Source organism: Bolinopsis microptera, chromosome 3, assembly GCF_026151205.1.
Source record: "Bolinopsis microptera isolate Bmic1 chromosome 3, MBARI_Bmic_1.0, whole genome shotgun sequence".
NCBI classification, from domain to species: domain Eukaryota; kingdom Metazoa; phylum Ctenophora; class Tentaculata; order Lobata; family Bolinopsidae; genus Bolinopsis; species Bolinopsis microptera.
In genome coordinates this window covers 7,496,122-7,508,916 of record NC_087074.1, presented here as the reverse complement: position 1 = coordinate 7,508,916, position 12,795 = coordinate 7,496,122, and the positions used below count along the sequence as shown (strand labels likewise).

Sequence of the window (12,795 nt, the reverse complement as noted above, 5' to 3'; positions counted from 1 at the left end):
AGTTGACAGGTAGTACGATTATAAACTAATCGCACTGTTTTGTCAGTTGCTCTCAAAACACTCACACTCTGGCTCCATAATATGAAGGACTTAATTCTAAATGAAAAGCTCGAATAGCCAGTGCGATTATAAACTAATTGCACTGATTCTAACACCAAAAGCGTGGAGTTATACACTAATCTACCTGCATGTAGTATAATACGATTACACCAGTTATTGCACTCAGCTGCGCCTCGTGAAATAACTGAAGTATTCGAACTCGGCTTCGCCTCGTGCGATAACTGTATCAATTTGCACTGAAGCAATCAATAGTGTAATCGAATTGTATGCAGTTAGATTAGCGTATATATATGACACCACTTATCAACAAATGAGTGAAACATAAAGACTTGATCATATAATACAATGTAAAATCAGTAGTCAATAACTACATGTATACAATTTATAATCACATCATTATTACTGATTGTACAATGTATACAATTTATAATCACATCATTATTACTACTGATTATACATTGCTCACTTACAGTTATCTGACAGGGGCAAGATGGCTAACCGGGGACCAGCCTATGGCATGTCAAGAGAAATTCAAGATAAAGTAAGTCGTTTGATTGTTTGATTTGATAATTGATCCAAGTACATAATTAGATTTTAGTCATTAGTTTTTGTTTACGTCTTTAGCTGTTGATGGAGTGATTAGTATTTTTCTGGACATCTCATGCTGCAATGTACTCAAGTCAGCAGCCTGTACGCTAATTTATTGACAGAAGAGGACAGTTAGGGCCTGTCATGATATCGTGGATCAAATTAGTTTCACTAGATCTGGTAGTACTCATTATTCTGTGACCAGTTAAGTATGTATTGTAATCTCGCACAACTCCTTTAAAAAATAACATGCTGGCGTGTCTGATCAAATTAATTGGCTCCATAAATTAATTCTAAATTTTTGTCTGTAAAAATATACAGCAGCTCTAGTATTTGATGTTTTACTGTAATCTGATTTCTTTCCGTTTTACTTAAGTCCCTCTAAAGTAATTTAACAATGTCACATTATACATTGCAATTATAGCGTTATGTGCACTAACCCTTTAAGTCCAGTGAGAGCGTACATTATAATTAGTAGTCTATCCCCAAGGGAGTGCACATACTGTACTGGAAGTGTAGGTGACACCTTATAGTCATCTAGCAAGTGACACTTATATACATTCCACTCAACACTCAATCTTCATTATTACCGAGTTTGCAAGTATTGCTCTGTAGTTTGGAGCATCATTGCGAATAGTTCATATAATGTTCATTCCTTACAGTTCATCTGCCGGGATAGTAAAATACCATCTTAATAAAGAGAATAAATAACCAAAACGACACAGATGAATATTTAGCTTTTCATACTACACAATTATTTACTATTTACATTCCCTATATCAGTTAATTACTACTACTGTTCTCTTTTCATTACCCCATGTGGTCACAAACTAATTTATGATTTGCCTTCTTTTAAACTATTTCCTTTATTTTACGTGTTGTTGAAGTACTCACGATGGACTCTGACTGGAATTCAACTCCAAAATTAAAAACTGCCTCCTTTATTACCATTATTTCTTTCACTCTGCTGTTCTTTGGGTTAAACTTTATAGAGAATGACCAAAACAAGGAGACCGTTATAAACGTTTTAATTGAACCATACCAGAAGATTACAGAGCAGGAACTACTGACCTCATATACAAGACCAACGTTAATAGGAGCTCATTCTTCGTACGAGATGATCACCATAAACAGCATTACTTCCGAGAATATGACTAAAAAGTTATTTCGAATTCAGTTTGAACACAAAGGTAGGTGTGTTGGAATCGCCGAGGATGATTCTCTTATTGTGTCTTTTTGTGACCCAACAACTAATCAAGCTTTCTTTTTCTCCGACCAAAAACTCAAATCTGAAGAAACATCACTCTGCGTGGGACTCAAAAAGTCAAGTTCGAATGAGCTATACCTTCTCGACTGCGCTGAAGCTATTCGACTTACATTAGAGAGCGAAAAGCTCATACTCAGAACTGGGAATACAGCTGAGAGTGAAATCCGTTGTCTTTCTCCTTGCAAAGATAGAGATAAACCTGCTACAGGTCCGCATTTGGGTGCGGCTGTAGCTCTAACAAAATGTTTTCCAACAGCATCTAAAATCAAACTTTTAAATGAGTCTACATTCCTCCGTGATAGAGCGGCCCTAATGATGCCACTAATCAATGAAAAGTCCTGTAATTTAACAGCCTGCCGTGCCAACCATAGACCACCAATGGCTAAACTCCTTCCAGAAATTGAAGTAAACAGGTGTAATAACTTGTCTGAATGTTTAACTGTAATAGTCAAAACAGCACGAAGACCTCTTCTGGTTATCAGACTTGCTGAATCAATAAGAAAGAGACTCAACCAAGACTTACCAATTATTGTTATTGACGATGGGCCCATGCCACATACCCCTGAAATAATGGCTCAAATTGCCAATTTTCCCAACATAAAATACATTGTATCAGAGAAGGCCGATCTCGGAATAAGTAGAATGACAGGAGTTAAAATGGTAAAGACAAAATACTTTGTCAACATGGACGACGATAACGTGGTTACCAAAACGTGGGACGCTGCAAAGATGACAGATCTTTTAGACACTACTGACCTGACGTTGGTCGGCGGGAGAACTGACAATAAGGATTGGAACTCGTTTCTTGATTTCCGAGCTGATGATAACGGAGACCCACAACTGGTTCATTACCATGGTTCTTGTAGGGCAGCCAATCAGGGCTTACCTTTCTATCCGGACTGTTTACGATGTGATCTGACCAGTAAGAGTTTTATAGCAAAGACAAAAGATATTCTAGAAGTTGGAGGCTGGAGCCTAGAGTTCAAAGTTCACGAGCATCAAGATTTGTTTTTAAGACTCAAAGCTGCTGGAAAGAAAGTGGTTTGGTGTCCAAAATTCCTAGTTAAGAACCTGCATCCTGAGACGACTGCTGAATATACCGAAGATGATAAAAAGGCTTACAAAAAACTTCGTCATAAGAGCCTTAACAGAATAACGAAACTGTTTTGTAACCATTGGAATATTAATGAATATAGTCATCACGGGGCCGGTGAAAAGGGGGATAGAACATGGTTACTTGACGTGTAAATTAGACTTGAAATAGTGTTGAATATTGTGATAATATACAAAACGTATTGATCTTTACAGAACATTTTACTTACATTGTAATATTTCTTGCTTTTTTTGTATCTATGACTCATTGTGCTAAATCCTTTATCAGCACTTAACAGGAATAGAATAATATGGTGGTGTTTTTATTCGTTCATTGTACTCGTGTTTGTGCGCATGTTTGAAACTCTTATGTAAAATCTTGAAATAGGTCATTAAATCCGGGATATGATCTGAAAAGATGGCGCGAAACGGATTTAAAATGACGGAGTTATCAAGCAATTTGTTTGTCTCGTTAGCAAAATTGATTGGGTAATCATGTGATATTTGGTAATTACCTTCTCCACAAAATAATTGTACGCATCAAATACTTACAGTGATAGTCGTTAGAGAGAAAACGATATAACAACCCAGCCGAATCACCATACCAATCGCAGTTCGGATCGAGAGACAAGCCTAAAATTATCAAAAACAAACGATTAACATAATTCAAAGACGTGAATCTGCACTAGAACAGAAAAAAAAGAATAAAACCGAAAGCCGGAAAATACTAATAATTGTAGTGTACTGAGTTTATATGGTACCTTGGCAACTATAACGAAACTCCCGTACTAAAGCTACTATGACGAGGGACACGAGGGACACGTTGCAACATTAAGAGGAGGCTGAATGTTAGTAATTAGATCAGTGGGAATGTGATTACGTTAACTCCATTATCGAATGAGGAGAGAGTGTGAACCTTTCACTAGCCAATAGGATCACAGCATTTTGCAAGGCTGGATATTCTGCAAAGTCCTGCTTATTAAATTACCACTGGGACGCAAAAGTCACCACTTACAGGTGTTTATTCTCCAAAAACTATGATATGAAACATGTGCGCAAAAAGTCCCTAGAAGATTATTGATAATATGTTTTGAGACGAATGAAGTTTAGTGTTATCTTCAGCAGCGAAAATTAGATCAATGTGACTATGACAGTGTTACCCCACTGTTGAATGAGGAGAGAGCCTTAAATAACCTATAGGATCGCTGCAAAACTGCGCGATGGAACAAAATAACGCCGCCTTTATTTTCTATCCCGTCTCTAAGCAGTATACCGGAGGAGTTTATAATCATTTCTTCGAGAATATCGTTAAATTTCTGCCAACTCAGTCTTAGTATTTGAAACAACCCTAAAACCGTCACGAGTTTGGGTTACTATATAGGGTAACCTGATGAAAACAGTCAACTAAACCCTATCTTATCCATTTACACTTACCATTAAATTATAAAACGCTCGAGTAGTGAATATTTGAAAGTTTCCTGTTTTGTATTTCTGCAACATTGTTTCAATAATTTCAATAATTTCTGCGCTTTCGGAACGTCCAAATTTTCCCAGTTAATTAGCAATGATCCGGTGTCAGATAGGTAAAGTAATTGTATATTAACAAGCAAAGCAATCTATCACGATTCGTTATCAGTAAACAAATATGCTGCTTATCTACAGATAATCCACACTCAATACGCACAACGTGTAACCATGTACTACATTACCTGTTTAGACTTGCAATCACTTGAGAGCTACTAAACATCTTATTCTAACTCTCCTCTTCAGATAGAGAAACAGTACGACGTGGAGCTAGAGTCACAGTGCCGGCACTGGATAGCCGCTGTAGTTGGGGAGCCCTTCCCGGAGGGGAGCTTCCACGAGGCTCTTAAAGACGGTCTTCTTCTTTGCAGGTTAGTTGTAGAATTAGTTTATACAATGACCAGTTATGAGATACCTAAGAGCCGTTGTAGAACTGCTAAAGAGCCGGTCAGAAGACATTTAAAGTCAGCTTTAAAGTCAGCTTTAAAGTCAGCTTTAAAGCTGTGATGATCATATTGTGGGCTGATAGTTAGCCCGCAGCTATGTTAGGCATCGTCAGTGTACACTGTTATCTCTTATATCCTGTGCTTTCCGGACTAAATTGTTGTAAATATCTGATCACTGATCAGTACACTAAAGTACTAAGCTGTCACCTTGTCAATGATCCTCACTGTAACTCTATTATAACTCATTGCTTGTCGAGTGATAAGTATTGCACAGCAGCAGTCTGATTTAACACGTGTTCTCACTGTGTGTGAGAGAGATCTACTATAACTCAGCTATGTAATCAAAGTGATGTAATCTACTCGTCCATATGCTAGAGTTTCAATTTGATTGAAATGGAGTTTATGCCCAAATATGGTCATAACACAATGACTATCCAGCTAGATGTGATATGAAGCTTCTAAGTGTTCGATCTAGTCAGCTAGTGTAAGACTATTTCCCTTGATCCATGATTAAACTATAAAGATTGGTGTTGGAGGGAGTCTGGAGGGGGTTTTTGAGGGGGTTCTGGGGGGAGTTCTGGACGAGGTTTTGGAGGAAGTTTTGGAAGGAGTTTTGGAAGGAGTTTTGGAAGGAGTTCTGGACGGGGTTCTGGACGGGGTTCTGGAGGGGTTTCTGGAGGGGGTTCTGGAGGGGTTTCTGGAGGGGGTTTTGGAGGAAGTTTTGGAAGGAGTTTTGGAAAGAGTTCTGGACGGGGTTTTGGACGGGGTTTTAGACGGGGTTTTGGACGGGGTTCTGGAGGGGAACAACATGTAATTACTCGTACTATGTATCATCATATAATTTACAGGAAGTTCAACTACCTGAGTTGTCAAGGGAGCTTTCAAATAACAAGTTCTAATCGCCATCTGCTAATCGTCTCAAGTCATAAAGTGTGGTTTATTAACTTTCCAGGGAGTGTATGTGTTTTAAAAAACTCCTCTATGGTTTTTATAATCTCACACAGAAATTTGTGCGCCCATAAGAACGTGAACTTGCTTATTAAAACTAAAAGGTTATGTTAATGAAACTATTGGGTTATGTAAAGAAAGAATTTAATTTTGATGGATTTTACACGGACCGTACCAATCATCAGATGTATTTTTTCAAAATTCACCGACAGATCGGAATTATTCAATTTGTCATGCACGTCAAACTGTTAAAATAATATTTCCGATTGACGAAATGAACTGGTCCCACTTGGCACACACGGGCGCTGTACAATGCTCACCTGTTACACAGAGTGGGACACAATGTACACATGAGATCATGGTGTGCCAGTAGTTCTGTTTTCACGAGCTATTGGTGGCTGAAATCTGAACTTAATTTGACTTCTCGTATATTTAAAAGGTTAGAAACTAGAAATGGTAAAATAGCCCCAACATCCATTATTAGGGGTTGACTACCGGACTTATGCTATCGCTATAGAGAGTTATATTATGAAATATACGTTTTTAAGTATAATAATATGCACAATGTTTTACACGAGCCGCCGCCCCAACTTACACACATTGTTTGTTCTAGTCCGCTTACAATAGCCACACTGTATATTTAGTACTCAATAACCCAGTTTTACACGCTCAACTGCACCTCCAAAACAGACTATTACTGACTAGTTCCCTTTATTGGCACCAGATGAAGGATATTCCCATGTGATATATTATATCGTCTATTTTGAGTGTTTCTGTGGAAACGTGGTATCCAATTTCGTTTTTGTGAAGCAAGGAGAGGCAGAATCACCACTAGCCAGTAGCCCGTGCCCCGTACCATCGTGTATATTCGGCTATGATTTTATGACGGAATAAAACAGGATCTAGAACCTTAATAAGAGTATCAGTAACTTCTGGCCACACCTAGAATATCAAACTATGAACACTAATTTACTTGTTAATCAATGTGGTTTTATCACAGGGTTTTAATTACAGTAAATATAAAAATAATGATTTGCGGTTTCTGAAAACCTCACCCTGAAGGATTATTAGACAAGCGGACTCATTCTTTCTTTTAAAATGTATTTATTTTCAGGTTGATGAACATCCTGAGCCCGGAAAGTATCCCGAAAGTGCACACCTCAAAGTTTGCTTTTAAAATTGTGAGTCAACTTTAAAGTTAATCTGAATTGAAATAAGTTAACATGTAAGGTGATGTAAATTTGTAATTTTAGCTTTCTGTCCCCACACAACGTGTATTACTTTCAAATGCTGGACTTGTAATCTCATTACGAAATGAGAACGTCTGAGCTTATCGACTAGAATGTACTTTTAAACTCATCTTTTAGAAGTCAAACGTTCTTTCGAATTTAAGGACTGATATTATTTGATTTGTCTGTTTTATAGTTGGGTCTCTAAAAGTCCGCTAAACTTTTATCCACTCCTCCACCACGACTTGTTGAACAGCTTAACGGCCCACTAACTCCGAATTTGTTTATTTTACACTTAGAATTAATCGTTCTGGGGCTATGATATGTAATACCGCACAAGATCCGGTATGTAAAATACATTGGACGTGGAACTGTGGTCAGTACAACTCTATGTAAGGCGCAATGTTTTGGTTATTATGAAAGTTTTAGCGTACATCACAGAAACTAGGCCGCGCGTCGCGCGCTCATACTTTCTCCATGTGCGATTTCTTTACTTCTCACAAATCAAAACATTGTTTGTCAAGCTAGCATGCAATCTCGTGTACAACAGAAAAACCGAATGAGATTCTGCACATTGTGTTGACTATAAGGACTACTTGTTGACTGAAGAGGTCTACTTGTTTGTACACGCAAATGTGCTTCATGCTTGATTCGACATGAAGTATGAATGGTATTTCACCTTTCAGTGCTCCAACCACAGTATGATATCTATTGAGGTGTTTCAAAATGTCACGTACTATTAGTCTCATTTAAATTTCATCGTGGTAGTGTAAGCAGTCTCGTTAATCACATACCAGTTCACGGACTATAGATAGTGGATCGAGGATAGTGGATAACAATTCAAAGATCACGGATATGAAGTAGGCTATCCATTATCGGTATGAAATCTTTTATCTAGATAAACAGATAACGATTTAGGTTTTATCTTGATAAAACCGATCATTTTTCTGCTGAAGGCAAAAGCCAAAATGTTGTCCAAATTTCAATAAAACTAACTGTCGACTTTTATCACCGGTTACCAGTAAAATTTTTACAGCACCACTTCTTTTCTTCTGAAAATATTAGAGCACTAGTTTTCTTCTCCTGAGAACAGTAGTGCACCAGTTCTCTGCAAAACAGTATAGCACCGGTTTCCTTCTCCTGAGAAAAGTAGTGCACCAGTTCTCTTCAAAACAATATAGCACCGGTTTCCTTCTCCTGAGAACAGTAGTGCACCAGTTCTCTTCAAAACAGTATAGCACCGGTTGGTGGTTTCCTTCTCCTGAGAACAGTAGTGCACCATTTCTCTTCAAAACAGTATAGCACCGGTTTCCTTCTCCTGAGAACAGTAGTGCACCAGTTCTCTTCAAAACAATATAGCACCGGTTTCCTTATCCTGAGAACAGTAGTGCACCAGTTCTCTTCAAAACAGAATAGCACCGGTTTCCTTCTCCTGAGAACAATAGTGTACCAGTTCTCTTCAAAACAATAGAGCAAAAGATCCCTTCTCCTGAAGACAATGTATCACCCCCAGAACACTTCTGGAATTCAATTGAGTGCTATTATCCTGACTCCTGTTAACAGTAACATGCTCGTGCCCGTCTCCAGAATGGTTGTAAGATAATGCACCTTCCTCAAGAGAACAATGTCGATAATCTTCTCTTGATTTCTGCATAGCCTAATATGAAGTGATCACGGATCACGAATCAGTGATCACGGATCATAATTCATAAATCAGTGATCACCGATGTCGGATCTTTCTTCCTGATCCTTAGTTGTATTGATTTTAGTAATACAAGATAGATATGTACTAGCTTACTAGGGTTCAACTAACCATGTGCCTTCGCGTGGGCGCGCGCTACTGCTAGCGAGAGGGCTCAGGTTAGAGCAAATACAAGGGCAGGTCACTCCCAGAATTTGGATGGCCTGAGGTGCGCTCCTTTTTCTGTAACCCCAAGCCACTCTGTCTCAAGGCACTATAATATCTGTCGAGGGGTCAGTACTACGAACATGGGAGTGTGCATCTCCAGTCGAAGCTGTAGTGCTGTACCAATTTGCAGCTTGGTGACTGGCTGACTTGCATCAGACGGTACACGTACTCAAGTTCGACACACACTCTAGTTCGACACGTACTGTAGTTCTACAAACCCTAAGGTTCGACTCTGTCGAACTAAAGTACTACCTGGACTCAAGTTCGACACGTACTAAAGTTCGACAAGGTAACTTCGACTGTCGAACTAGATTTTTGAAATCTCCGATCTCAAGCAACAATCCTTTACAAGCTTGAAATCTATTCGTTTGTTTGTTTTCCACTTGTGTAAAATGTATGCATGTGCAAATGTAATCTCTATAATCCATATAATATATGAACATTTGATTGACCTCATACTCAATTGTTAGTTATCAGAATTGTAGATTTATAAGCGGAGAGATAAAAAACTAACGTGGTAACTCGTACTCCGTTTTATAGATCTAGATTGTAGAATACGCTTTATAAATATCTACCACATACCACACTTTCTATTATCACAAACGACTAGTAACCGAGTACCAGTCTAGAGATTTGGCTGCTGAACCGGAAACAGTCGGATATCAATCTATTTTCCTGTTAGCTAGACCAGAACTGAGTGGCAAACAGGAGAATTAAAACTATACTGAAAGGTTCTGGAATTTCTAACCGCTGGTAAGCTGGTTGCTAGATTGTAGATATCAGAAAATTGTTTTATCTGCCATTGAACCCTGTGATCCTATGATGAGGACCCGGCAATAGCCGTTGGATCATAAGCAGAAACTATTTGTCGAACTAGAGTACGCTACCTGGGCTCTAGCTCGGCACGTACCGAAGTTCGACAGGGGTGATATCTGGCGAAGTTAAGTTGTCGACCTATAGTGCGTGTCGAACTAGAGTATGTGTCGAACTATAGTGCGTGTCGAACTAGAGTATGTGTCGAACTAGAGTACGTGTCGAACTTGAGTACGCTACCTGGTCTCTAATAACTCATATTTGTTAATTCTGTTAAAGATATTCAGTTATTCAGTTTGTTTAAACCTTTTATTTTACATTCTCTGCCTGTCACGCGACGTCTTGTTCACTAATTTTACCCCAATATTTCCCTAGATGGAGAACATCAACTTCTTCCTGATGGCCGCAACAGAGAAACTGGATGTACCTGTGGTAGAACTGTTCCAGACTGTAGACCTGTTCGAGGCAGCCAACATGACCCAAGTGCTCTGGGGCATCACTGCTGTCGCTAGATACGTAAGTTATAGGGAGTGACGTCAACTCGCTTTTTAGTGACGTCACAAACTCTGGAACTCTGGAGTGACGTCAATGGCTCTGGTCGTGGGACGTTATACAGGTCACTGGTCCTGAAATTGTCTGGTTAACATTTTGAATACTATTGAGATAAGTCATGATATTGACCTCGTACCAAGATTAATAAGTATGTAAATGTGGACTCCGTAATAATATGAGGCCCCTAAACACAAATGCAGTTATCACGAATTACGATAACACAAGAGTGCGAAGAGATAACTTTTAATTAATCCGATATAAATGTAATCTCATCTGGTCAGGCCCGAAGAATGGACGGAGGATGCCCGCCCTTATTGTACCCCTATTCAAAACTCCACAATTATGGCTATGCGTATATAGAGTGCGTACCTTTCGGGGTCTTCTGGTTAACAAAGATGACCGGAAAGCTTAAGAAGCTTCTAATTCAGTATTTTTTCTAATATGCAAATCTAGCGCAAGTAATTGTGCGCTTTTTCCCCATCTTATTTTCATCAGCGCCTTCACGCGCATCAAATATTTTTAAAAGAAATATTTGAATGTAAAATGTGCACTGGCAAAAAGAAGAAAGCACAAATTGGTCGCATTACCAAATCGTATGTAAGCATGCTGATTGATGATATTGAATCACTTTTCATTACTACTAACTATACAAATATTTGGTAAAGTAGCACGTTATTTTAGAACTGAGAACTTCCATCGACTGATTTCTTAGTATGCATTCAGTATTTCGCCCTTTACCAATTTATTTGTCAAAAACTAGCAAATCATTTATAACTCTCTAAGGAACCTTTGAGTAATTAATATTAATATTTATAATGTACACTGTATAGATTATAATCTCGAGTAGAAGTTCGGGAAATATTATACTAAAGTTCCCCTTTAGGCAAGATATTTTAACTAAAGTTCCCCTTTAGGCAAGATATTTTAATTAAAGTTCCTCTTAATTTAGGCAAGATATTTTAACTAAAGTTCCTCTTTATTTAGGCAAGATATTTTAATCAAAGTTCCTCTTTAGGCAAGATATTTTAACTAAAGTTCCCCTTTAGGCAAGACATTATTTTAACTTAAGTTCCCCTTTAGGCAAGATATTTTAACTAAAGTTCCCCTTTAGGCAAGACGAGCTAACAAGGAATTACCAGCTCTAGGACCGGACCTCTCGGTGAAGTATGAACGAAACTTCGACCAAGAAACCATGAACAAGGGAGCCTCAATAGTAGGGATGCAGGCGGGGGGCTTCAAGGGGGCTAACCAAGAGGGCATGACCTTTGGCAGACCTAGAGCTTTGTGAGCTGATTCCGGTTATCTTAACTGAAGTTATTGAGTTTACCGATATGATATATGCGATTAGACTAATGTCAGGGACAACGGGTGGGGTTTACTGGAGGAGGTAGTGTACATATTTTTATTCAGCTGTTTTATAGAAGTTTAGATGGTTGACGTGAAGATATTACAGAGTATAACTATAAGAACATTCTCAGTGAACATATGCTACAATTGGGGGTTCAGATATCAGTCCCACTAAAATCAGATCTGGTGAAGATACTCGATACCGTTATGTTTTATTTGATCCCACTATTGTTTCTCACATCTAATTACTTAATTATATAATTTTTAACTGTTTAATGCCTCGAAAAGAATGTACTGTATGCCATATGTCAAGGATTTATGATGGTAATATTTTTTTCTTTCATGTGATATTTATGAGGCAACTTTATCTTAATTTGGAGTTTATATTGAAGATCCGAATTAAACATCGTTTTAAACCAAATACATAATATCATAATAATTGGTATCAAAATATGTTGTTTTACTTTGACGATCTAAGATTTATGAGGGAATTTCCGTTAAATTTGGAGTTTATTTTGAGTGATCGATTTAAACGGATCGTTTAAAATCAAATACATATTTCAGAATATCAATAATATCTTAATAATAAATATAATACGTAACAGTAACACCTTCTGGTCAGTATATCGTTTTCCTTTATATTTAATTTCGGAGAGACGTCGTGAGTGCCCCCGAAATCAATGAATCCAGTATTAGTTCTCACGCGATACAAATATTTTATTAGGATCAAATGCAAAATAACATTAGAATGCCAAAGCTGCTCATGTAAAATTTTATTAAATCAATGACCCGACTTAGATCAGTTGTATAAAGTAATCAGGGAGATGGATTTGAAAGATGGAGCGGCGGTGGCCCATTGCCCAATAAATTGAATTTGTTTTACAAAACGTGACAAAGTGTTGCCATATGCCCTATTTTGTATTTTACGTCACTGTGTGATGTGTCCTACTGATTGACGTACCTTGCCTCTTAAAGAAGAACAGGGCTTTTACCAATAGCAACCTTTAGCATATACTAAAC

At 38.0% G+C, this 12,795-nt stretch overlaps 1 protein-coding gene across 1 annotated transcript in view; it reads left to right on the top strand.

Moving 5' to 3' along the window:
• LOC134812254 (muscle-specific protein 20-like) overlaps positions 1-12,226 on the top strand; it is a 70,873-nt gene extending 58,647 nt beyond the window's left edge. Inside the window, exons 2-6 of the mRNA XM_063819529.1 lie at positions 542-601; positions 4,778-4,902; positions 7,040-7,106; positions 10,252-10,392; positions 11,540-12,226. Of these exons, the coding sequence (XP_063675599.1) occupies positions 551-601; positions 4,778-4,902; positions 7,040-7,106; positions 10,252-10,392; positions 11,540-11,716 (561 nt within the window). The 5' untranslated portion in view covers positions 542-550 and the 3' untranslated portion in view covers positions 11,717-12,226. The remainder of the gene's footprint in view (positions 1-541; positions 602-4,777; positions 4,903-7,039; positions 7,107-10,251; positions 10,393-11,539) is intronic.
• The last annotated feature ends 569 nt before the right edge of the window (positions 12,227-12,795 follow it).